The sequence below is a fragment of the Microcaecilia unicolor genome, chromosome 2 (genome assembly GCF_901765095.1).
Source record: "Microcaecilia unicolor chromosome 2, aMicUni1.1, whole genome shotgun sequence".
In the NCBI taxonomy this organism is placed as follows: domain Eukaryota; kingdom Metazoa; phylum Chordata; class Amphibia; order Gymnophiona; family Siphonopidae; genus Microcaecilia; species Microcaecilia unicolor.
In genome coordinates this window covers 415559629-415587216 of record NC_044032.1, presented here as the reverse complement: position 1 = coordinate 415587216, position 27588 = coordinate 415559629, and the positions used below count along the sequence as shown (strand labels likewise).

The 27588-nt window shown below is 44.8% G+C and overlaps 1 protein-coding gene across 2 annotated transcripts in view; it reads right to left on the bottom strand.

Moving 5' to 3' along the window:
* Positions 1–27588, bottom strand: part of BMPR1B (bone morphogenetic protein receptor type 1B) — a 666288-nt gene that overhangs the window by 105355 nt on the left and 533345 nt on the right. For both annotated transcript variants that reach the window (XM_030190709.1, XM_030190710.1), the window contains one exon: positions 9777–9915. In XM_030190709.1, coding sequence (XP_030046569.1) covers positions 9777–9915 — 139 coding nt within the window. The remainder of the gene's footprint in view (positions 1–9776; positions 9916–27588) is intronic.

Sequence of the window (27588 nt, the reverse complement as noted above, 5' to 3'; positions counted from 1 at the left end):
GCTAAGCCCGATTCCAGGGCCGGCCAATCAGCCCTCAAGGAATGATCCGAGGGGGAAGCCCGCTGCACCATAGTCAGGCACGCCCTGGCCACATAGGAGCCGCAAACTGAGGCCTGCAAATTTAAAGCAGCCGCCTCAAAGGACGACCTTAAGGCCGCCTCCAATCTTCTGTCTTGGGCGTCCTTTAGGGCCGTGCCACCTTCCACCGGCAACGCCGTTTTCTTAGTCACCGCAGTGATTAAAGAATCCACGGTAGGCCACAGATAGGCCTCACGTTCACTCACAGCCAAAGGATAGAGGCGGGACATAGCCCTAGCCACTTTAAGGCTCGCTTCCGGGACATCCCATTGAGCCGAAATTAAGGTGTGTATGGCATCATGCACGTGGAAGGTTCTAGGCGGGCGCTTCGTCCCCAGCATAATGGCAGAGCCAACAGGGGCTGAGGGAGAGACGTCCTCCGGAGAGGAAATCTTCAAAGTGTCCATGGCCTGTAACAACAGGTTGGGCAAATCCTCTGGGCTAAAAAGCCGCGCTGCAGAGGGGTCATCCGCTCCATCCGAGCGGGGATCCGTCTCCTCCAAGGAATCCGCAAAGGACCGTTGGGAGACCTCAGACACGCTGCCCTCATCTACATCGGAGGAGACAAAGTCCTCCAAGGCCTGGGAATCAACCCGAGGGCGTTTACCTCTGGGAACCTCAACCTCTTTACCAGGCGAGGGAGCAGGGGCAGCGTTTTGCATGAGGAAAGCCTGATGCAGCAGCAAAACAAACTCGGGGGAGAAACCCCCCAGACTGTGCACTTCCGCAGCCTGGGCAACAGCCCTAGACGCACCCTCAACCGGCGCTCGCAAGAGCGGGGGAGAGACATGCTGCGCATCCAAAATGGCATCCGGCGCGACACTCCGCGAAGGAGCCGCGCGGGAAGAACGGCGCTTAACTTTAGCCGCTTTTGTGCCGTCGCCCAAATTAAGGGCGTTCATGGCATTAATGTCTCCAACCTCAAGGGCGGCCCACGAAGAAGCCGTCCGAGCCGCGTGGCCGGCCAAGATGGCGGAGGCGAGGAGCGGGGGATAGGCATTTATGGCGGGAAAAACCGCCACGCCGGAGGAAGGACCGGGACATTCATCGGTCACGAAACTGTCACCCAACAAGGGCGAATCAGGCCGCATCCCCTCTAGAAGCGCTCAAGCGATCCGGGGAGCGACCCTTTGCGCCCTCGCCCTCCGACGCCATAAGCCACGAGGAGAAGAATCGGGGAACCCCCTGCCCGCTATAAAAAGGTAAAAATTACCTGCTGTCCGCTCCGAGCTGTAACGAACTGGTGTCCCAGTGAGTAGCTGCAATGAACGTTTAAATAAACGTCGAAATAAACGCCTTTAAGGACGTTAAAAAAATTTTTTTTTTTTTTTCAACGGAGCCAGCGGGAGGGGGGAGAAAAGGAGGGACCTGGTACCACCAGGTTTGCACTTGCTCAAAAGAGCCCTCAACCCCAGGCACTCAACAAAACCTAAAAATTAGGCTTGGAGGCCTAGCCAGAGCTGCTGCTGTGTGTGACCACCACCTGCTGAGATAGAGAACATACTGAGGAGTTTCCGGCAGCACATGACCACATATAGGGAGGCAAAAGTTTGCTCTCTATCTCCACCTGCTGGTAGATGGACACAACCCACCAGTCTATGGATTGATCAGCTTGATGATATGGAATGGAGGAATTCTGTACAGAAAAATTACAAATAAAGTGTGCAGGATTTTGAAGAATTTTCAAATATTGTGTACAGAATTTTGAAATTTTCTGAACAGAATTCCCCAGGAGTAAATACTCTGGCAAGACCTCATTTTGAGTGGATTCAGGATTAATCTAAGAAAATATTTCTTTATGGAAAGGGTAGAGATTGCATGAAGCAGCCTCCCAATGGAAGTTAAAATGAGGGCAATATTGGAATTCAAGAAAGCATGGGACAAGCACAGTGGAAGATGATCTCAGAGATAGGAAGGGATCATAAAGCTGGTTTGGGCGTCCCCAACTGCTTTCTGTCGCACGGATGACCAAAGTTCCTGGGGGCGTGTTAGAGGTGGGACTTGGGCGTGCCCAACACATGAACGTCCTCGAACCATAATGGAAAAAAAAGGGCGTCCCTGACGAGCATTTGGACGACTTTACCTGGTCCAGTTTTTCTCATGATCAAGGCACAAAAAGGTGCCCGAACTGACCAGATGACCACCGGAGGGAATCAGGGATGACCTCCCCTTACTCCCCCAGTGGTCACTAATCCCCTCCCACCCTCAAAAAAGAACTTTAAAAATATTTTGTACCAGCCTTTATGCCAGCCTCAAATGTCATACTCAGGTCCATCACAGCAGTATGCAGGTCCCTGGAGCAGTTTTAGTGGGTGCAGTGCACTTCAGGCAGGCGAACCGAGGCCCGCCCACCCCCCTACCTGTTACATTTGTGGTGGTAAATGTGAGACCTCCAAAACCCACCAGAAACCCACTGTACCCACATCTAGGTGCCCCCCTTCACCTGAAAGGGCCATGGTAGTGGTGTACAGTTGTGGGTAGTGGGTTGTGGGGGCAGTTGGGGGGTTCAGCACACAAGGTAAGGGAGCTATGTACCTGGGAGCTTTTTCTGAAGTCCACTGAAGTGCCCCTAGGGTGCCCGGTTGGTGTCCTGGCATGTCAGGGGGACCAGTGCACTAGGAATGCTGGCTCCTCCCACGACCAAAGGGTTTGCATTTGGTCATTTCTGAGATGGGCGTCCTTAGTTTCCATTATCACCGAAAACCAGAAACAACCAAGTCTAAGGACGACCATCTCTAGGGATGACCTAAATGTCTTTGGGCGTCCCTGACCTTATTATCGAAATGAAAGATGAACGCCCATCTTATTTCGATAATACAGGTTACCCCGCCCCTTCGCAGGGACGTCCTGCGAGGACGTCCTCAGGAAAACTTGGGTGCCCCTTTCGATTATGCCCCTCATGGTCTTTAATCTTTATTATGCCCTTCTCCTTTCTACTCTGCTACATCTTTGTTAGGATAGGGCGCATGTTTGGACTTCCTTTTTTTGTTGAGATAGGGTGACCAGAACCACACGCAGTGCTCAAAGTACTACTACTACTAAACATTTCTAAAGCGCTACCAGGGTTACGCAGCAGCACTGTACAATTTAACACAGAGGATGGTCCCTGCTCAAAGGAGCTTACTTAACCATGGGTGCCAGGACATCAAGGCCATGGTTTCCTCCAGGAACCCTCTCAGTTTTTTTTTATATTCACAGTTGTATTTTCTATTCCTTTCTCCACATATTAAAACAGCAGAACAAACCTGCCAAGGAACAGCTCAGTGTAGCCAATTCTTTTTGTACATCGCCATTGGTAATTCTGCATATGGTTACGCTTGAATGTGGTGTACTCCTACTTTCCAAACTGTACTTAATTCTTCATGGGTGATCTTGTTGCACAGTCAAAATTTGAAAAAAAATCAAATCCCTAGACAGCTAAAGCAACTTCATACATTGAGATTTACACTACCTTCCCTGATTCAAAGTCAGCTTTTTCAGCTGATGCTAGCCTGAGAACTGTCATAATCCCTAGGCAGTAATTTTCTTAGTGAAGGTGGCCTATTTTCACCTTCAATTTTCCTACATGTTCATCATGGCATGCCCCATGCTCTCAGAGATCTATTTCTGGATCTGGATGCAAAAAGGTCACGTTGGATGTAAAACAATTCTAACCCTTGCAAAATGATCAATGAGTTGAGTGAAGAAACGTAAATCAGTTGTTTACTCTTTCAAAGAGTACAAAAACTAGAGGAGGCATGAAATAAAGTTACTAAAGGCGGATGAGGGGGAGATATGATAGAGGTCTATAAAATAATGAGGAGTTGAACGGGTAGACGTGAAGCGTCTGTTTATGCTTTCCAAAAATACTAGGACTAGGGGGCATGCGATGAAGCTACAAAATAGTAAATTTAAAACGAATCGGAGAAAGTTTTTCTTCACTCAACGTATAATTAAACTCTGGAATTCGTTGCCAGACAATGTGGTAAAGGTGGTTAGATTAGCAGAGTTTAAAAAAAGGTTTGGACGGCTTCCTAAATGAAAAGTCCATAGACCATTAATAAATTGGACTTAGGGGAAATCCACTACTTCTGGAATAAGCAGTATAAAATGTTTTGTACTTTTTGGGGATCTTGTCAGGTATTTGTGACCTGGATTGGCCAATGTTGGAAACAGGATGCTGGGCTTGATGGACCTTTGGTCTGTTCCAGTATGGCAATACTTATGTACATTTAAAACAAATTAGAAATATCTTTGTCAGGCAAAGCATAATTAAGTTCTGGAATTCCTTACTGGTGGATGTAGTAAAAACTGTTTTGTGTAGCTAAGTTTTAAAAAGAGTTGGACAACTTCCTGGAGGAAAAGTCCATAACCATTATTAAGGTGACTTGGGGAAATGTATTCCTTATCTTTGAGGACAAATCGAATGGCATCTATCTGCATTTTAGGATCTTGCTAGGTACTTTTTTACTGTAATTTTTATAGAATAGAAAACAGAGCAATATAACAATTGCAGCATAATACAAACAAATGTGTCTATCACAGCAGAAGCCATACCACTACTATGTGGTATAAGACACAAGAGAACTCAGGCACAGCAAAGGATGCTCAAGCCCCATTCCCCCCTCCCCCACGGCTAATACAGCAAGGTAGTGCCACTGCCTGCAACCATAAAATAGTAACAAGAATAAAATCACTACCCCCCCCCCCCCCAAGATGGTGAATGGCTCTCAGACCTTAATAAGGTTTCACATTTTATTGCACCATAGAGCAGTCAATTTAGGCATTCAACAAACATAGCCCACTTTCATCAGCAAGTGCTGCCCGCCAGGTCATCGCCAACACAATTCGGCCAGCTGTTATGATATGAAAAACCAATCTGTTGAATTAAACCAGCAACACTGAAGGTTTAAGGTTCAGTAATCTACTCCCCATCGAGGATGACAGTGGGAATCCACTATTAAATCGGAAGTGGCAGGGTAAATAGCATGTAAATGGTCCTGGGTGAGACACCACATATACATCATTTTATATCCATTTTCCACTATATTGCTAGCCACTGACTTTTAATAACCTTTTGAAAATCAGCTTCCACTCCTGTGATGTGTACCTTCCCAAGGCAGCTTCTCACATCTGAAGATATTTTAACAGGAAGTGCATCCTGTTAGACCAAAGCTTTATAGAAGCAGGAAACACAGCCCCTGCCACTACTGCCATTCACTGCCCACTCTAAGGGGTCTCAGCCTTAGGTAAATCTGGAAGAGCATGTCTGGTGATAAAATCAGACAGTTGGCATAAGTGAAATGCATCATTCTGGGTCAATCCATACTCCTCTTCTAACTCTGAGAATGCTAGCAACGTCCCCTCCTCTACCAGGTGCCCCAATTAAGTCAACCCCTTGGCCACCCATCCACAATATCTAGGGTCACTACAACCCGGTACAAACCTCTCAGCTACCACAAGAGGGGTAACAAAAAAAAAAACACATCCTAATCCGTGATCAAGTTCCCCTTTGTCATGGTCAGATAAGGACTGGCCCTCCCAATTAAAGCCTGCAGATCAGACAGGGGCGCCAAGGGACCAGAGGGAACCAAGGGACCTGGGCCAGTGGCACCTCACCTAGGGCATGTTGTTCCATATGAACTCAGCTCTTATGGGGATCCCTCTGCCAAGCCACCAAATGTTTTAACTGATCCGCTATATAATATTGCTGAAAATTGGGAACCACCTCCCTCCACTTCTCAGCTGAAACATGGAGATTTACACTTCCAGATATAGTGGAACACTCTACATTGTAGGAATTTGGAAAAAATGATCATACAAATCTATCAGAAGTGCTACAAATAGATTCAATTTGGGCAGCACCATCACCTTAATAGCACATACTCTACCCAACCATATTTGCAGACGTTCCCATTTCTCTAGGTCTGCCCAAAGTGAGCACAAAATAGGGGGTAATCTGCCTCATATAAATTCCCAGATACTTCAGGATCTTAGAAGCCCATTGGAAGGGATAATAAGACTGCATCCACGATATATCAGTTGGACCTAAGGAAACATTTAAAATTTCAGACTTAGCATAATTTATTTTAAAGCCCAAAATGTGACCATATGTCTCCGAAGCCTCCACCATCCGTGGAAGTGATTCTCTTGGGCGTCCAAAATCAGGAGCACATCATCTGCGAATAGTAAGATCTTATTCACTAAACCTCCATTAATAATGCCTTGAATGTCATCCCGTCTCCAATCATGGAGGCAAAGGGCTCCATGGCCAGGACAAATAGCAGGGGGGACCGAGCAAACTCCTGTCTGGTGCCTCTAGCCAATTCAAAGCTGCTCCCATATACTCCATTAATTTGAAGACTGGACAGTGGTTTAGTATACATTTTAACTAACGCGTTGAGTCAATATGCAAAGCAGAAAGGGCCAGGAAACCCAATCAACTGCTTTTTCTGCATCTATGCATAAGATCAGGGCCGGCTCTGCCTGATCCCGGGCCACATGAATTGTATTTACTCTATGTAGCACTCTCCGAATGTTGTGAAACGTTTGGTGCCCCGTAATAAACCCAGTCTGATCATCTTGTATGAGGTTGGGCAGGTATGACTGTAAGCGGGTGGCCAAACGTTTTGTGAAGATCTCATAGTCAGTCCCTAATAATAATAAGATTGGCCTAAAGGAGCCACATTGAGTGGGATCTTTACCCGGTTTCAGAATCAAAGTCACTCCAGCTAACCTCCACGAGTGGGGAAACTCATCCCTGTCTTGTAAGCTACTAAACATTCATGTTAAAGTTTTACTAAAAGGCCTCGGAAACACTTAAAAAAGCAGTTACTAAAACCCATCGAGGTCTGGAGCTCTACCAAGAGGCAGTGAGTTGATAGCCAATAAGGTGTCATCCTCCCTTATTGGTACCGACAAAACAGCTGCCTCTCCCTCAGACCAAGTAATCATCTACCACACCCTCATCCGTTATAGTGTCAGGTGTATAAAGGGTTTTGTAGAATTCAGTGAACACTTCACTAATTTGTCGGGGATCCCTATGTTCCACTCCCAAGAAATCTTTAATCACAGGGATATGGTTCCTGACCTGTCGATGCTTTAATTTATTGGCCAGGAGCCAACTGGCTCTATTGCTAGTCTCAGATATTCCCGTTGGAGGAACTGAAGTTGTTCAGCAACTGCAATTCAAGTTTCACATCTTGGAGGGATCCCCGGGTGGCCTCCAATTGGGTAAGAAGCCCACGAGGCCCTCTGCCATGCTTGCACTGAGTTTCTAGCTGAGCCAATTGGTGCCTCAGGGACTCTTGCTGTTGTGCTCGGGTTTAACGTCAGTGGGCCTCCAGACATATAACCTTCCCTCTCAAGACAGCTTTCAAACCTTCCCAAAAAGTTCTAGGAGCAATATCTGGATAGTTATTAAACTCAATATATTCTTTAAGTGGTCCTTCCAACTGTGTCACATTCTGCGGGTGAAGCAAGAGACCATCATTAAACCTCCAGTCCCGGGTACCATAAGCCTCTGCAGCCTCTTGGATTAAAAGCCAGAATTGGGTCATGGTCAGACCATTCACAAAGGTTGATGACAGCATCGTGAACCCAAAGAACCGACTTATCAGCTCCCAAAAACCAACTCCGGAATGGGTATCATGTAGAAGTAGGTATAGTCATGCTCACTCGGATGAAAATGTCTTCAGAGGTCAACCAAATCCCATTGGGAAAAAAGCGGTTTTAATTGCTTCCTATCTGCATAGTCATAATGGACTCCCCAAAGCTGAATTATCTAGAGCCAGGTCAGGTGTAAGATTAAAATCTCCCCCAATCTGGAATCAATCAACCTGCCTATCTTCATATAGAAAGCTTTCTTCTCCAGAGTATATAAGGAGGACCCAATCTTCACTTTTAAGAGAATACAGCACCAATGTTAAACTATATCCTGCACCTCAGGGTTAAGGGAGCACATATACACTATCCCCACACCATGCGTCTTAGTATTTGATCTATTGCATGTCAAGCAGATGTGAGGATAGTGATTATATTGTAGAAGATGCTCATAAGCAGGCTTAAGGTGAGTTTCTTGATTAAATCCCATCCCCACATGAAGACGGACATTCGATGTAAGCAATGCTATCCGTTTAATGGACCCAATAACAAAATGAGGTATTTATGGGCCCATGTGAAACATAGAATAAAGCTGGAACAGTCCCAAAAACCCACAGTTGTATCTATGAACATTCAGCAACCAACTAAACATAAATCCCCCCACTTCCCCCCTAAAACCTCTCCTATAATTCCATTGGACCCATGCCCGCTAGGGCACAGTAAGAAGCCACTGGTGTAAAAACAGCAGCTCCTTAGAGTAAGCATAAGAACTTCTTCGTTATGAACCAAAAATATGCCAATGGTTAATCCCATGCTGAATCAAAAAGCTAAAAGCACAGACTATGTCCAAGTGAGCAAAGTCAGGTCAGGGTGTCAGAATCTGCAGGGGAGATGTCGGAGTTGTGTTGCAGTTGCAGAGTTTTAGGGTCACCCCACCATGACCGCTACCACTGTGCTGGAGGCCCCTGCCGGGCCACTCCTCTCACTCTATGATCTCGGTCCTCTGTAATATGCCACATTTTTGCCGTAATTAAGAGCTCCATGGCCTCCAGTGGAGTGTTGACTCTATGAAGACAGTTCTGGAGCGTAAACGAAAGTTCAAAAGGTTAGTGTCAACGGTATGTGATGCTCTGCGAGGTAAGGCATTTGGTAACTTCATGGAATTTTCTACGTTTGCGCAGTTACAGTGAAATATCTCCAAAGAGTTCTACTTTGGTGTCTGCTCATATTCAACTGATGTACGGCATGCAGAACGTGCTCCTTCACCAGGAACCACGACACAATATCCCGTGGCCTATCTGCTAGTTTAGGTCCTAAAACTCTGTGCACAAGTTCAAATTCTATAGAGGGAAGTTTTGCTGCAGAGTCCAAAACCTGAAAAAAATTGGCAGCAGAAGGATTGCACGAGTTCTTCCGCTGACTGCTCCCCTTGAGCCTCAAGGACAACATGGTCCCCGAGGTTACTGCGGTGTGCTCTATTCTCTCCATCCTCAATATTAGATAGGAGATCTTCCTGTTTGGTTTCTATGGCATCATAGCATTTTTGCAAAGCCACAATATCCCCACTGTCATCAATTACCCGCTCCTCAAAGTCATCAAGCCGTTGGCCCATATCTTCCACCATTCTCCGCAAACCTTCCACATCTTTATGGAGCTCCTGTTGCACTGTCACAATTGTGAATTTCAAGTCTGTGATCCATGTACAGAGCTCGGCCCGAGTTTCCAGCATGGCATCTCGGTCAACCCCTGGTCTGTCGCCGTGGTGATCTGCCTCCCTCATGGAGTCCTCAAGCAGGGGCGCCATCTTGCCATCTGTTTGGTCACCGGACTCCAATGGCTGAAAGGCATAAGCCTTAAGATCGGGCTTACTTTTTCTGCTAAGCATCTCTGGGAAGCAGTACGATTCAGGAGAAGTCCTTGAGGAGCCAAAATGAAACCAGCAACCACGCTAAGAGCAGCTCTATTAAGCAGGGATTGGAGGAGCTTGACAGCTAAGCAGCCATCTCTCAGATTACATCACTTCCTCCTTTCTAGGTATTTGTGAATAGGATTTGAAAGTAGAAGGCATTAGAATCAATCTAAAAAGTAACATATTTCAATACATAACTTGCACCAACCTGCAGGTGTTGTTGGTAGAGTCTTCTGGACAATGGTGATAGCAGCGACACTGCAGCATTTTTGGAGATGGTGTAGGCCCTTTATCCTCACTCTGCTTCTTCTTGTCATTCTTTATGGAACTCCTCAGAAGCATGTTGTCTAAGAAATTTGCAAAGAGAAAAAGAAACCGTTTTGTTTTTTTTTTAGACAGGCTACTACTACGTACTGAATATATTCAGAAAATGACCATACTGGCTTTTATTTATGTCCAATAACTTAAGTTACGGTTTCAGTTATGTCCAATAACTTAGTAGCAGAGCTGCATTCTACTTTATAGGAGATATGGATTCAGTTCCCAAGCTGGCATTTGGCTCCTTGAGATGATCAAGGTTGGGAGATGTTGTGGAAGCTTTTATATCTCCATAGGGAAGGGATCCTAGCCAGTGCTCAACAATGATTCCTAATCATCACACTGAGAGGGTTCCTGAAGGAAACTGTGGCCTGGATCTCCTGGCATCTGATATTCTTGGACAGGGCCTGAGGTGGGCAGATGGAAACCAAGGCTAAAGGGGTGGGATGATGGGCAGGAGAAAGACTGAGACCAAAATGAGATTGATAGGGACAGTGACAGAGAAACTGAGACCATGAAAGATGATTTAAGGGGGGGGGGGGGATGTGGACACAGCAAGACAGACTGAGATGAAAGGGAGAGTTTGCTGGGCTAGGGATTGATATTAAAGCCAAATGATGGCTTGTTGGAGGGAGCCCCGAGGAAGACTTGGGAGTAAAGGGAGAAATAACTAAAGCTTGAGGTGGGGGACGCATAAAGGCATATATATTACATATACACACTAAGGGCCAGATGCACTAAAGTTAACGAGCCAGCAACATGGGTTTTAAACTGGTTCTAGCCAGTTTAACATGCAAGTAGTAAACCAGGACATGCACAAAAGGGCATCGTCCTGTCACAGTAGCAGCTAACGAAAACAGAATGCAGCTGAGCAAATTAGTATTATAATGAGTAAAATTCATATTGTAATGAGTAGCACTACCATTTTCCGATCCCCTTACCATGGAAAACCTAACGGGAAGTCTGCACCTCTCATTGGGGCTGCTGTGAGGGAATCGGAAGGAAAAAAAATTCTTGCAGAGCTGAACAACAAGCTCCAAAAACGGATGACAATCTGGAAAAAAAAATGTCCAGTGTTCGCCAGGGACGTCCTTCTAAAGTGCCTAACATGGACGTCCTTCACTAAAACAAAAAAGGACATCCCTGACGAGCACTTGGACGTTTGCAGCTTTCTCCAAAGGAAGGGCTACATTCTTTAAACAGGATGCATCTCCTCGAAGTTCCAGTCAGTTTAGAGAAGTCTGATTAATCGTATGTGGCTCACTGCTTCCAGCTGCCACACGGAAGGTAGGGAGCAGCCAGGTGTGGAGGGAGGGAGAAGGGAGCGTGGCTTCTCCGGGAAGTTTTGCTGACACTCTGCACCTCTCGTTGGGGCTGCTGCAAGGGAATCTGAAGGAAAAAAAAACATCCAAGTGCTCGTCAGGGACATCCAAGTGCCTAACTCGAGCTGGACGTCTTCCTCAGCTTTTGTGATGAGCATCCTTCTTGGACGTGTTTTTCTTAACTGCCTGAACTGACCACAACCACAGTTCTCTCAACAGCCCCTCCAAGGTTGCGCCCCCCCCCCCCCAACACACACACACAGAGGATCGGGAAGTGCGAGGACGTCCAAATCAAAACTTTTTGGATGTCCCTCCCGCCAGGTCTCTCTCAGCCAATCACAGAGCGTTTAGCTGATACTGGTAACAGCTAAACGCGCTGTGATTGGCAGAGAGAGAAACCTGGAGGGAGGGACATGCAAAAAGTTTTGATTTAGACGTCCTCGCACGTCCCAATTCTTGGGGGGGGGGGGGGGGGGGGCAAGCTGAAAACAACCTTGGAGGGGACTGTTGAGAGACCTGTGGCTGTGGTCAGTTCAGGCAGGTAAGATAAACAGGGACCTCCTTTTTTTTTTCCTTGGAAAGTCCTTCCTAATTGCCTGATGTAACCCTGCCTTTAACATGCAAAGCAGTAAACAATGGAAATGTTACACAAGCAGCATCACTTAAATTAACTGGGACTCTCTTTCTCTTCTGAGGTTTCAGGCTGCTGACAGGTTTCCTTTTTTTTGTTGTTTTTTGAGTGAAGGACATCCTTAGCATGTGAAAGTCTGCAACTATTATGGGGAGGCCTTGGTTTTTTTTTTTTTTTTTTTTTTTTTTGAGTGAAGGACGTCCATAAAGGACGTCCTTGGCATGCACAGAGCAGCCAACATAACATTTGGCTGTTCTGCGCATGCTCAGCTGGCCAACTGGCTTGGAAGGAAATCCCATGCAAATGAGCTAGCAGCGACCAGCTCATTTGCATGCGATTTCCTTGATGCATGCCCGTTTCTTACCGATTCGCTAAGAAATCGGTAAGGGAAGGGCTTTAACGTTTTTGTAGATGTATCGGCCCCTAAAAGAGCACCCCCGAAAAGGTCTCCTTAGCATATGGATTACAACTTTCCAAACTTCACATACAATTAAAGAACTGCAACTGAAATAAAGCCAAAGCAAGCTCAATATAATTTTGTATTGTTCCTTTCATTTGCAAAATATAATACAACACTCAAATGTTTGTTTGTGTGTGTGTGTGTGTATAATATATATATATATATATATATATATATATATATATATGATAAACAGTGCACTCCATTGAAGTGCATGTCGGATAAGCGCATGCTCTGTTTAACTGCATGCCATACTTCGGTCCCGTTTTTGGTGCCATCAATTTTTATGGGGACAAACTTCGGTTTAGCGCACCACTGATAAGTGCAAGATTCGCTTATATGCATGGTTTAAAGACCACTCCTCTGCAGGAAAGACTCCGCATAAGCCAACGCGAGAAATATGGAAGTCGATTGAAGCGTGACAAAGGGGCGGTAAATTTGAAATCTCGTTGGTTAACTGCCACAGGCAGAAGAAGCGAAAGAATGTTGTTAGAATATACACTGGAGTCATCATGCAACTGTAAGACTTTAACACTGGCTGAACGAATAGAAGTTCTTCTATTCATTCAGCCAGTGTTAAAGTCTTACAGTTGCATGATGACTCCAGTGTTCTTAAAAAGTTAGAAAACAAAAAGTCAAGCATCTATTGCTAAAGAATATGGTGTCGATCCCTGTCAAATTTCTCGTATCTTGAAGCAGAAAGACCAGCTTCTGGAAGACTGGCAAAACAATACAAATCCACACCGGAAACGAAAATGGGTGGGAAAAGCTGAGGAGGTAGAAGATGCTCTTCTTCGGTGGTTTTCTCAAGTCAGAAGCAGACAGTTTCTTGTCAGTGGTCCACTGCTTATGGAGAAAGCTAATTAGCTAGCTGAAAGTCTTGGACTAACTGAATTCAAAGCCACTGTTAGATGGTTGGAAAGATGGAAGAAGAGGAACAACATAAAATTCAAGAAACAGCATGGTGAGAAACAAGACGCTAATGACTTTGGTGCTCAAAATTGGGTTGTTTCAGTTCTTCCTACTATCTTGAACGAGTTTGCACCTCGTGACATGTTCAATGCTGATGAAAACAGTTTCTACTGGCGAGCGATTCTTGATGGAACACTTGCATTCAAACAAGCCGAAACTACAGGAAGTAAAACGTCGAAGGACTGACTGACGATCCTCCTTTGCTGCAATATGGATGGGAGTGAGAAGTTGGAACCCCTCGTCATTGGAAAGAGCAAACAGCCCCGTTGCTTCAAGAATGTTAAGCGACTTCTTGTGTCATACGAGGCTAACGCAAATTCATGGATGACTGGGGAAATTTGGAAGCAGTGGCTAAAGAAGTTAGACACTAGAATGCAGGCACTAAAGCATCAGATTTTGTTGCTTTGTGGTAATTGTTCTGCACACAGGGATGATGTCAGGCTGTCTATCGTCAAGGTGGTCTTCCTGCCACCAAACACTACCTCTCTGATCCAACCTATGGATCAGGGCATAATAGCCAATTTCAAACAACATTATCGGGCTCTTGTGCTACGTCGTCTGATGAGAGCTATGGATTACCAGACTGGCAAGAATAAAACCTTTTTTCCCAAGAAACATCTTCCGCATCCTAGTAAAGTCATTAGTGATACGTCATTTGGACTACTGTAACACTCTGTACGCAGGCTGTAATGAACAGACCATTAAAAAACTCCAAACAGCCCAGACCACCACAGCCAGACTCCTCTTTGGAAAAAATAAATACGAAAGGGCAAAACCCCTAAGAGAGAAACTGTACTGGCTCCCGCTCAAGGAACGAATTGAGTTCAAGATCTGCTCAACTGTTCACAAAATCATCCACGCAGATGCCCCACTCTATATGTTAAACCTAGTGGACCTACCGCCCAAAAACGCCAAAAGATCGGCCTGCAAATTCCTCAATCTGAACTTCCCCAGCTGTAAAGGAATTAAATACAAACAGTCATATGCTACTACTTTTGCGTATAAAAGCACACGGACATGGAACGCATTACCCATGGCCCTGAAAACTATGGACAATCTAACCAGTTTTCACAAATCTTTGAAGACACATCTCTTCAACAAAGCCTACAAAAGACATCCTTAATAAATCATTCCTCAAACCACTCAGGTGCATCAAAAAACACCTCTCACACTACCTTACCTAACACCTTTCCATCTAAATCCTCACCTACCTTCAGCCTATCGATTGTATTTAAGATCAAGTAATGACTACATCATAACAACACTCTGTAAGCCACATTGAGCCTGCAAAAAGGTGGGATAATGTGGGGTACAAATGCAATAAATAAATAATAATAATAATAAACGTCATGTTGAACTGGCTTGTAATCTGTCACTGTTGGATTCCCTACATATGCAGAAAGAAGCCTGGAATCATGTTACACAGGCAACCATTGTGAACTGCTACAAGCGGGCAAGCTTTGTTAGGGTTGTGGAGAGGGATGAAACAGATGCAGCTGTTGCAAACGCGTCAGATGAAAAGGCTACTGACATCCCAGCTTGTGTTACTGAAGAGGAGTTTCATGGCTACATAGCTGTTGATTACCATCTACAAACAGCTGACGACAGCACTGATGTAGAGAAATGCGCCTACACGCAGGCAAAAGCTGATGATGAAACAGATGATGAAATGAAAAGCGAGGCACAGGCTGACGAAATTCAACAACCTCCTGTCACTTTTGCAAGAGCGCTGGAGAGTCTCAACACCGTGCGGGCTTATCTGGAGGCCACTGGATGTCAGTGCTATGACAGTTTTTACCATCTGGCAGACGTAGTCTATGGAACTCACAGACACAAGAGTGTACGGAGGACTATGACTGATTACTTCAAGTAAGCCGAACGTCAGTTAACGAAGACTGTATACTGTATGAATAATAAACAGTACTGTACATACGTTTATCAGATGTCAAACTTTGTTGGGTCAAGTGCACGCTCCGGTTAACTGCATGTATTTCTTTGGTCCCAGACCCTTGTACTTCAGTGGATTGCACTGTATATATATATATATATATATATATATATATATACATATACACATATATACACATATATATATACACATATATACACAAGTCTCACCTCCAACGATCTAAAGTAGCTGCCTGTGTCCTTGGCTCCTGGAGTTGCTGAGCTAGGCTCCGTAGCCAAGCTGACGTCGCTCACAGCTGATTCCCAGGCAGGGGGAGGAGTAGGGAAACACATGTTTCCCTACTCCTCCCCCTGCCTGAGAATCAGCTGTGAGTGCGCCGCTCAAACACCACCTGCGCACATCACCCAAACCCCCCCCCCCCCGAAGCACATCAACCCCCTCGCCACCCGCAGCTGCCACTGGTAACGCTGTCTGGCCGCTGCTGCTTCTCCTGTTGAGCAGCAGCGGCCACTACAAAAAGAAAAAAAAGCCATAAATGTTTTTAAACCTGAAACTCGGCACCATAGACAGCCATCAGGCATTGGCTATCTGCTCTGCAGCCACTCCTCCTCTCGCCTCCACGTCACTGCCCCTGGACTAAGACCCCAGAAGAGCGCAACGTGAGGCGAGAAAAGCAGCGGCTGCAGAGCCAACAGCCGATGCCTGATTGCTGTCTGCGGTGCCGCGTTTCAGGTTAAAAAAAACATTTATTGCTTTTTTTCTTTTGGTACCGGCCGCTGCTGCTCAACAGGAGAAGCAGCAGCGGCCGGACAGCGTTACCAGTGGCAGCTGCAGGTGGCGAGGGGGTTTGATGCGCCGGGGGGGGGGGGAGGGTCGCTGGGCATGGATGGGTGGGTGGGGCAGGGGAAAGGGAGGTGGGGAGGGGGTCTTGAGACCAGAGAGGTGGGGGCACACACTCACTCACTGTCTCTCACATACACTCTCTGACACACTCTCTCTCTCAGGCTTATTTTTGAAAGTGATCGCCGGGCATCTTCTGACATAAATCGGGAGATGGCCAGCGATCTCTCAAAAGCGGCGAAGTCGGTATAACCGAAAGCTGCTTTTTTTAACACCATCGCCGCTTTCCCGTCGCCGAGCCGGCAAAAGTTCAAGGGAGCATGTCGGCGGCGTAGCAAAGGCGGGACATGGGCGGGCATGGGCATGGCTACCAGATGGCCAGCTTTCGCGGATAATAGAAAAAAAAGCGGCATTAATCAGTATTTCGCCGGGTTTACTTGGTCCTTTTATTTTCACGACCAAGCCTCAAAAAGGTGCCCCAACTGACCACCGGAGGGAATGGGGGATGACCTCGCAATACTCCCCCAGTGGTCACCAACCCCCTCCCACACTAAAAAATTAAAAATAAAAGCCTTTTTTGCCAGCCTGTATGCCAGCCTCAAATGTCATACCCAGCTCCCTGATAGCAGTATGCAAGTCCCTGAAGCAGTTTTTAATGGGTGCAGTGCACTTCAGGCAGGCAGACCCAGGTCCATCTCCCCCCACCTGTTACACTTGTGGTGCTAAGTGTTGAGCCCTCCACCCCCCCCCCCAAAACCCACTGTACCCACATGTAGGTGCCCCCCTTCACCCCTTAGGGCTATGGTAATGGTGTAGAGTTGTGGGGAGTGGGTTTGGGGAGGATTTGGGGGGCTCAGCACCTAAAGGTAAGGGAGCTATGCACCTGGGAGCTATTTTTGTATATATTTTTTAATTTTTAGAAGTGCCCCCTTGGGTGCCCGGTTGGTGTCCTGGCATGTCAGGGGGACTAGTGCACTACAAATGCTGACTCCTCCCATGAGCAAATGCCTTGGATGTAGCTGGGGTTGAGATGGCCACTTTTAGTTTCCATTATCACTGAAAAACAAAACCGGCCATCTCAAACCCGGCGAACTCTGGCATTTGGCCGGGCCAAACCGTATTATCGAAAGAAAAGATGGCCAGCCATCTTTTTCGATAATAAGGTTCGGCCAGCTGTTTGCAGCTCCGCCAAAACAGATCGCCGGCAATCTATTTCACCGGCGCCGTTCAATTATTCCCCTCTCTGTCACACACACACACTCTCACACACACAGACACTCTGTCTCTGACACAAACACACACACACACTCTGTCTCTCTCTCTCTCATTCTCTCTCTCACACACACTCCATCTCTCACACACACACACTCCGAGGAAAACCTTCATTTGTGTCAGAAACGGGCCTTTTTCAGTAGTGTGTATATATATATATATATATATATATACACACACACACACACACACACACTTACTACTACTACTTATCATTTCTATAGCGCTACTAGACGTACGCAGCGCTGTACACTTGAACATGAAGAGACAGTCCCTGCTCAACAGAGCTTACAATCTAATTAGGACAGACAAACAGGACAAACAAGAGATACATACATACACGCACATATAAAGAGAGAGAGAAATAAAATTGGCAGATATAGACATATATGAATTACTATTGTGTTGATATATAAACCCCATAGCCAATGGGGGTTTTTTTAATTTAATGCCAGGCATCATCTGCATAAATTCAGCATTGCTATTTTAATAAACAATACAAGCATTATCATGGACACTGAACATATGTATGGCTGCTGAACTCTACTGTGGTTATATTCAGCTGCTATATGTATATCTAAGTGGTTTAAATTAGCACAACCTTTTTGCTGGCCTAAATTAAACTACTTGGATAGTTAAATTAAACTATCTGGATAGATAAAGGGCGTAGTTATCAATGTGGGTTACTGTTAAGATATGTTATTTTACCACTAATCCGTGCTATTTTAGCACAGGCCCCATTTTAGACAATGAGACTCCGTTACTAATAACTGGGGATAACAATAAAAATAACTCATCTAGCCCACATTGATAACTACACCCCTTAACTATCCACATAGCACTGGTTCCTTATAAGTGGGTAGAATGCCCTTGCTCTGCCCTGGCACTCCAAAGTAGGGGCAGGTAATCTATGCATGTGGAGAGTAATTCTATAAAGCGCATAATAACAATTATGCTATATTATCTAACCTATAGGCACATATTTTTACAGCTATGCTATTTTATAGAATAAGCTCCTATCAAATGCTCTCTGGGCACCTATTTTATAGGTGTCCAGGTATAGAATTACCTTAATATTGATGCTTAAAATTCAAAGGTACGACATGGATACATTTACTTCCGGCTCCTATATATGGCTTTCAGATTTGTGCATGCTCCCAAGATGTGCACGCAAAATTAATTGAACAAGTTGAGAACTAATCACCAATGATTGAGGTTAATTGACACCCATCAGAATTTGAGTACACATCTGGCTGCACGCTATTCTATAACTGATCACTATCAATATAAAATCCCAGGGAAGAGACACTTCAAAATGCAAAAACAGACAGTAGTCAATCCCTATATGGGTATATAGGACACTCAGAAGGCATCTTCTTCAGGGATGCCAGTGCTGCATTCTCAACAGTTCCTTGGTTCAAGTTGTGAGCTTATTTTCTAAAGAGATCGCCGGCCGTCTTCTGACACAAAATAGGGAGATGGCCGGCGATCTCCTGATCACGGCCAAATCGGTATAATCAAAAGCCGATTTTAGCCAGCCCAACTGCTTTTTGTCGCGGAGCCGGCCAACCTTCAAGGGAGGGTACAGAAGTCGGGACGGGGCGGGAGGCAGGACGGGGGCATGGTTATGAGATAGCCGGCTTCACCCCATAATGGAAAAAAGATGGCCAGCTCAGACGCACATTTCGCCGGCTGCACTTGGCCCATTTATTTTTAGGTCCAAGTCACAAAAAGTGCCCCAATTGACCAGATGACCACCGGAGGGAAACGGGGATGACCTCCCCTTAATCCCCCCGTGGTCACCAACCCCCTCCCACCCCCAAAAAAAGTGTAAAACAAAACGTTTTTTGCCAGCCTGTATGCCAGCCTGAAATGTCATACCCAGCTCCCTGACAGCAGTATGCAGGTCTCTGGAGCAGTATTTAGTGGGTGCAGTGCACTTCAGGCAGGTGGACCCAGGCCCATCCTCTCCCTACCTGTTCCACTTGTGGTGGTTAATGTTGAGCCCTCCAAAAAAAACCAAAACCCACTGTACCCACGTGTAGGTGCCCCCTTCACCCCTTAGGGCTATGGTAATGGTGTAGAGTTGTGGGGAGTGGGGTTTGGCAGGGATTTGGGGAGCTCAGTACCCAAGATAAGGGAGCTATGCATCTGAGAGCTATTTTTATTTTTTTTTTTTTAATTTCTAGAAGTGCCCCCTAGGGTACCCGGTTGGTGTCCTGGCACGTTGAGGGGGGGCTAGTGCACTACAAATGCTGGCTCCTCCCATGACCAAATGCCTTGCATTTCGCCAGGTTTGAGATGGCCGGGCCCGGTTTCCATTATGGCTGAAAAATGAAGCCGGCCATCTCCTCTAAACCCGGCGATTGATTTAGCTGGCCCCAACCATATCTCGAAAATACGGTTGGCTCCACCCCCTTTGCCGAGCCAGCCCCAAAGATGGCCGGCCATCTATTTGGCCAGCGCCGTTCGATTATGCCCCTCTTGGCGTCTCTGAAAATGTTTTGAAACAGGGATCCCAGCTGGACGTTTAAGGAGCAGATGGTATTGGAGCAAGGAAACAAGTTTAAGTTATCACCCCTGTCTGTTGGTCTCCAATATGTCTGGTGCTCTGCTATTTTTGAAGTACATTTTGGCATACATTATCTTTGTACATTTTTGATTGAACTTATTTGAAGGGTTCTTTAGAAAAGGGTTATAAAGATTTTCATTAAAGTTTTTCACACTCATTTATGAATATTTTTGAATTTTCTGAATTTTTACACAAGAAATAAAAGTTTGAAGGGTTTCAAAGTAAGGAGTATTGATGATATATAGAGCGTAGTAGTGAGTCGTTGTTACAGCTGGACTCACTGAAAACTTGGCTCGACTATGGGAACAGCCTATATTGAATACTCCTTCGATTTCCCTTCTTTAACTTAACTTGTTTGATGATATATTTTTTTTGTGCGAAATCCTTTTCCGAGTGTCCTATATACTGTGTTTGACTAGTCTATTTTCGCTATTCTATAAGGCAGGGAGCCTAACTCCCATACTGCATATCTGAAAAGGAGTCATGGTTGAGGGAGGGGCATGGTGTGTCAGGGGTGTTCCAAAAAGTTGCACACGCACTTACAGAATACGGGGTTAGTGCGACCAATTTGGGTGCCAACATTTTACACCAGGTTTCAGCAAGCTTAAGTCTAGCACCCAAAGTTTGGGCTTGGGAATCGGGCACTTTTTACAATTGAGTTTAGTGTTGATCTTATAGACACGCAGATGATGTTATAGTATATATACCTTTCAAACAGGACTCTTACAGAATACGAGGTTAGTGCAACCGATTTGGGTGCCAACATTTTACACCAGGTTTCAGCAAGCTTAAGTCTAGCACCCGAAGTTTGTGCTTGGGAATCGGGCACTTTTTACAATTGAGTTTAGTGTTGATCTTATATACACGCAGATGATGTTATAGTATATATACCTTTCAAACAGGACTTGGATGATGAAATTACCAATCTTATTAGATTAGTTCTGAGTACAATGGACGAATGGGCTAATTCATTTCACCTGAAACTGAATACTGAAAAAACTCATTGCCTCATCTTATCGTCTCAGTATAATAAATATAATCCTACTACTTTAAATGCTCCCAAACTTTCCCTACCCATCTCAGACAGTTTAAAACTTCTAGGGGTCACAATTGATCGGCACCTAACCCTGGAAACCCAAATAAATCACACCACAAAAGAAAATGTTTTACTCTATGTGGAGACTCAAATAAATAAAACTGTACTTTCCCCGTGATGTTTTTCGCAATATGATACAATCAATGGTATTAAGCCAACTGGACTATTGCAACGGCATTTATGCAGGCTGCAAAGAACAATTACTCAAGAAACTTCAGACTGCTCAGAACACTGTGGCAAGACTGATCTTCGGAAAATCTAAATTCGAATCTGCCAAGCTTCTTCGCGAAAAACTGCATTGGCTTCCCATTAGAGAACGAGTTGCCTTCAAGGTATGTACCTTGATTCACAGGATCATTTATGGGGAAGTTCCAGATTACATGCTTGAATTGGTTGACTTACCACTCAGAAACAGATTCAGTCTCTCACGATCCTATTTAAATCTACACTACCCAGCACCCTTCTGGGAAACCTTGACCCCAATGGTCCGGAGCCAGATATTGAACCTATAATACCCGTTGCTGCTGCTGCTCCTGTAACCTCTGCTTGTTATTGGACATAGAAGGGAAAAGGGGGGGAGGCTTTGGGGAGGGGAACTACTAATATTAATAAAAATACAAAATGTGAAGATATGCCAACTGCTGTTCTGGAACTTACTTGTGTAATGCGAAATGTTACAGCTGATTATGTCAACTTAATAAAAATGAAACATAAATGTACACTACCCAGACTGTAGTGGACTCAAGTAAAATCTACTTATGCCTCCAACTTCACCTTCATGGGCACACAACTGTGGAATGCTTTACTCAAATCAGTTAAATCCACTCAGAACTACCTGAATTTCAGAAAATTATTGAAGTCCGTCCTGTTCAAGAAGGCTTATTCTCCAGGTTCAACATAATCTGTTTAACTCCAGATTTAACAAGACTCATAGACATTAATTATTCTTTATCATCATCTACATATTGCTGTTTAAATGTTATCTATATGTTCATTATCTTACTTTAATACTGTTTGGTTATATTTTTCTTTACTGTAGCCTTCATACAGGTTTATGTAAGCCACATTGAGCCTGCAACTAGCGGGAGAATGTGGGGTATAAATGTATTAAATAAATAAATAAAATCTTTTCTGGCACCCATTCTTGAGTGTTGTTTATATAATTTCCCCCTTAGCGAAGGCTACTCCAAAAGTAGCTGCTTCTGGATAACTGTCCGCATATATCTAATTTGGACACATGCATTGCTCTAAGTCCATTCCCAAATAGAAAACAACCCATTATCTGAAGAATGGTAAAATGAACACCTCCAAAGCTGCATCAAGATAAACTGAACCCTAAGCCCCAAGATCTAATTTGTACCATGCTCTTTCCCCCTAACCATGTTAGCACAGTGAATAAACTTTAGAAAAGAAGCAAAGGTTTAGCACTTGTAAATTATACACCTTCAGAGTCATTTCATTATAAACGAATGACTGGAACATCAATTTTATATCCATAAAACCTGATGCATAGATGCCACCTTTTATAAATGTAAGTGCCTTTTACCTTACCCCCCAACAAAAAGAAAATGCAGCTCAATTATGACAGTTTTGAAATCCAGTTCATGTAAATTTTAACCTTAATAGATATTTATTTTCTGGTTCAGTGGAACGTACACTTTAAACTAAGTCCTCTTTCAGCAAGCAGTCGACAAAGCAGGTTTTGTGACTATATAACATTGTTATTCATGGACAGGGAATGAGCTTTTAAATGTGTTCCAGCCAAGGATTTTCAGACATCTGGCTCATAGGGCAGCAGAGTTAAATAATATTAATAGTAATATGGGGGGAAAACACTAGGCTCTGTTTTCATCTACCGTGACACTTTCTGGATATGATTTAAAGCTCTGTGTTATTCCAAGCAGGGGCCTCTCTGTGACTGAAAAAATAATCATAAATCAGAAAGTTGCCTCATATAAATAACGGATATGACAATTGGAAATTGAAGTGCCCTTTTTTTTTTAAGTCTATCTAGACAAGGCTCATCCTTCGTTTACAAGCTACTCAATTTATTTCCTGTTCACAGAGACATCTGTAAAGGATCCTGTGTGCCAGGTCACATAAAGAAATTCAGTAAGAGATCCTGATTCAGAACAAGTTCTGTATAAATCATGCAGCGTCTAGTTCCTTTCCAGTCACATTACGAACTGCCCCTTCATGATATTTTCTGTTCAAAGAGTTAAAAATAACGAAATACTTCTAAATTGTACTTAGTAAACAACAGGTAAAGCATCCATCCTAGTTCTCATTTCCTTTATTTAAGATTATTAAGCTGCAGTAAGCACTAACTAACTCGTGCTTACCGCAGTTTAAAATGCCTTACCGCAGGGTGCACTCGGGCGTCCCATGGTAATTTTGGCATCAGCGCTGGGGGCAGGTTGGAGGCTGCGAGAAGGCGTGTTCTGCATTCTGTACTAATTACAGCCACACTGTCGCACATTAACCAATAAGCGTGTGATTAGTGCCTTAGAACGTAAGAATAGCCATACTAGGTCAGACTAATGGGCCATCTAGCCCAGTATCCTGTTTCCAACAGTGGCCAAGCCAGGTCACAAGTACCTGGCAGAAACCCTGGTACTTACCGCCTACAAAACAGGTGAAAGTAAGTGCACAAGTGCTAATGGGAAAATCAGCACATGGCCAATAATTAAAAAAAATGAAAACAATACTGAAATTAAATATAAAAGTATGTCGCTGTGAAGATTAATTTTGGACAATCTATTTACACATGTAAACACTGCAGGATGTATTGAGAGCAATTCCATAATGGCATGTCTGGAGGCTGCCTCCGAAAGGAGCAGCTTTGAACAGCACGGACTCCGGAAGACGAAAAAGAACTTTAAAAGACCTCTGCTCGGCTGGCGGGGGTTGGGGTCCCCCGCCAGCCGAAGGAATATTTTTAAAGGTAGCGGCAGGAGGAAGAGGACCTCGGCTGGCGGGGGTTGGGGTCCCCCGCCAGCAAAGGAAGGTGACAGTGACGACGACGGCGATGGGGGGGGGGGATAATGTGCCCCCTCACTCTGGCCTTGGCCCCCCCCTACCGCTGCATTTCAGATACGCCTCTAATAGGAAGTAGGGGAAGGTGGAGGGTGATGGGAAGTACAGAAGAGCTTGCACGCACAGGCAAGTTAGGAAAGGGATAAGTAAGGGGTGGCACTAAAGAATAGGGGACCTATAGGGAGGCAGGTAACAAGACAGGAAGTCTGGGAGGTGGGGAAAGAGGTGACCTCTGGGAGCAAGAAGGGCAGTGCCTGCAAGGTGAACTCACCATTTTAGCCTGCTGCTCCCACAGCTCTGCTCCCTTCCACAAACATTTGGTAACTTCTTTTTTAATTCGTCTAATCTACCTCTTCTTGCATTTTGCATTGTTTGGTCCAGGATGCCTGCTCTGTGGGCCGTTGGCTGCGGCCAGGAAGGGAGCACAGGGGTCTGGCTCGCAGCAGAGGGCTGAAGAGCAGTGGGCGGCTCGGGCGGCCGTTTGACTATTTACAGTGCTGGTATGGGGGCCTTCACTGTTTGGCTTGCCCTTCTTTTTAGGACCTGCGTCTTCTGAGTCAGGTGTAATGTGCCCACAGAGAGGCGGAGTGCCGTTGAGCGTACCAGCAGCCTTGGTGAGGAGGTTTGTGCTTGCGTGATCAAAACAGCATGGTTCCATCTTATAGAAGGGTGACACCATAAACAAATTACAGGTCAGCTGCCTCTATCCCTTTATTAGTAAAGGCAATTGAGGGCATAGTCGCTCCCCAATTTATGGATTATCTGTCCTCCTTTTCCCTTTTTCACCATACACAATCTGGCTTCAGACCCAATTTCAGCTCAAAAAAAAGTCCTAACCACATTAATTGCTAACTTCAGGAAAGAAATGAGCCTAGACAGGAAAATCATCGCTATGCAATTTGATATGTCAAGTGCATTCGATGCGGTAGACCATAATTTGCTACTTGCACAAATGAAGTGTTTCCTCAAGTCCGGTCCTGGAGTACCCACTTGCTCGTCAGATTTTCAGGATATCCACAATGAATATGCATGAGGCAGTGCATGCAAATCAAGTTCATGCTGATTTTGCATGCAAAGAAATGCAACGTGATGCACGTAGGGAGTAGAAATCCACAGAAGACGTATGTGTTAGGCAGTGAGAGTCTGGTATGTACAGACAGGGAAAGGGATCTTGGGGTGATAGTATCTGAGGATCTGAAGGTGACAAAACAGTGTGACAAGGCGGTGGCCGTAGCCAGAAGGATGCTAGGCTGTATAGAAAGGCCCCACCTGGAGTATTGTGTTCAGTTTTGGAGGCCGTATCTTGCTGTAAAAAGAATTGAAGCGGTGCAAAAAAAAGCTACGAGAATGGTATGGGATTTGCGTTACAAGACGTATGAGGAGAGACTTGCTGACCTGAACATGTATACCCTGGAAGAAAGGAGAAACAGGGTTGATATGATACAGACATTCAAATATTTGAAAGGTATTAATCCGCAAACAAACCTTTTCCGGAGACAGGAAGGCAGTAGAACTAGAGGACATAAAATGAGGTTGAAGGGGGGCAGACAAGAAAAATGTCAGGCAGTATTTTTTCAAAGAGAGTGGTGGATACTTGGAATGCCCTCCCGTGGGAGATGGTAAAGATGAAAACGGTAACGGAACTAAAAAATGCATGGGATAAACATAAAAGAATCCTGTTCAGAAGGAATGGATCCTCAGAAGCTTAGCAGAGATTGGGTGGCAGTACCGGTGGTGGGGAGGCGGGGCTAGTGCTGTGCAGACTTCTACTGTCTGTGCTCTGAAAATGGCAGGGACAAATCAAGGTCAGCACATACGAGTTTATCTTGTTGGGCAAACTGGATGAACTGTACAGGTCTTCTCTGTCATCATCTACTATGTTACTATGCAAGGAGTACTGCAAGACTGGATTTGGGAAACGCTGCAGTAATGGACAACTTAGCTATATTTATTTATTAGTACTTATATCCCATGTAATCCAAAGTCCAATTATTCATTTCTATGTGGCTTACAATAATAAAGAAATAAAACTCATACAATATATAGCTTCAAGCAGGATGTAAGAGAAAAAGCAGCCGTGGGGCAGGCAATGCGGCAGAGGAAAGAGCAGCGCTGGAGGAAGACCTCTTCTGCTGGCGGGGCCTCAGGATTCCCCGCCAGCCAAAGTACTTGCAGTTGCGACCGGCGGGCAGCAGTGGTGGCGATCCTGGGGTGAGTGGCAATGGCGGCGTCCTGGGGGGACGACAGCCCTGCCTCGGGCCTGGCTCAGTCTCTCGGTGGCCCTGAAAGGCCCACAAGCTGCAGGAAGAGTCGTCTTTTAAGCTGTTCCAGGGCAGTATCAATGATTTCAGCAAATGCGCCCAAAATGCTAATTCAGATAGTAAATGGGAAAATGAAGGAAGTGTCTGGACCCTCTTCTCTTGGCTCATATCTCTTCAGGTTACCAGTGCAACTCTGCAGAATACTGTAAGTTATTAGCTACAGGGATGCATTTAGGCATGTGCTTTTATGTAGGCACATTGATGCCGACTTGTTAGCATTCTCTAACTGAACCTTGGCACCCAGATGCAGCTATAAAATTAGCGCTTAGTACACAACATCTAAGCACCTAAATTGTGGCATCTAGTCAAAAAATTACCCCCATAGGTGGTAATTCTACAACACTGTGCCTATTTTAAGGTGCCAAGAAGTTGCCCATTTGAAGCCTACTCTATAAAAGGAAGATGTGCACCTAATGAGTGGAACAGGTAGACGTGAATCACATGTTTACTCGTTCCAAAAATACTAGGACTAGGGGGTACGCAATGAAACTACAAAGCAGTAAATTTAAAACGAATCGGAGAAAGCTATTTTCACTCGACGTGTAATTAAACTCTGGAGTTCATTGCCAGAGAATGTAGTAAAAGCAGTTAGCTTAGTAGGGTTTAAAAAAGGTTTGGATGGCTTCCTAAAGGAAAAGTCCATAGACCATTATTAAAATGGACTTTGGGAAAATCCATTGCTTATTTCTAGGACAAGCAGTATAAAATGTATTGTACTTTTTGGGCTCTTGCCAGGTACTTGTGACCTGGATTGGCCACTGCTGGAAACAAGATGCTGGGCTTGATGGACCTTCGGTCTGTCCCAGTATGGCAAAACATATGTACTGCATATATACTTAATCAAAGGAAAATAGAAGCATACCTTGAAATTTGATAAAGTACAACTGTACTGAAGTTGGAAATCAAAACCTGTCACACCTAAGTAGCCTAGTGGTTAGTGCAGTGGACTTTGATCCTGGGGAACTGAGTTCGATTCCCACTGCAGCTCCTTGAGACTCTGGGCAAGTCACTTAACCCTTCATTGCCCCTGGTACAAAATAAGTACCTGAATATTTATTTATTTGCTGCATTTGTATCCCACATTTTCCCACCTATTTGTAGGCTCAATATGGCTTACATTATATAGCAATGGCATCACCATTAACAGAGTAAGAGGTTCAGCATATTGTTACAATTAATGTACAAGAATAACAGGTAGGTAGGGGTAAATAAAATGATAATACATAACATACAAGTGAGAGTAGGAAAAAATGTAATGTTCAATAATGATA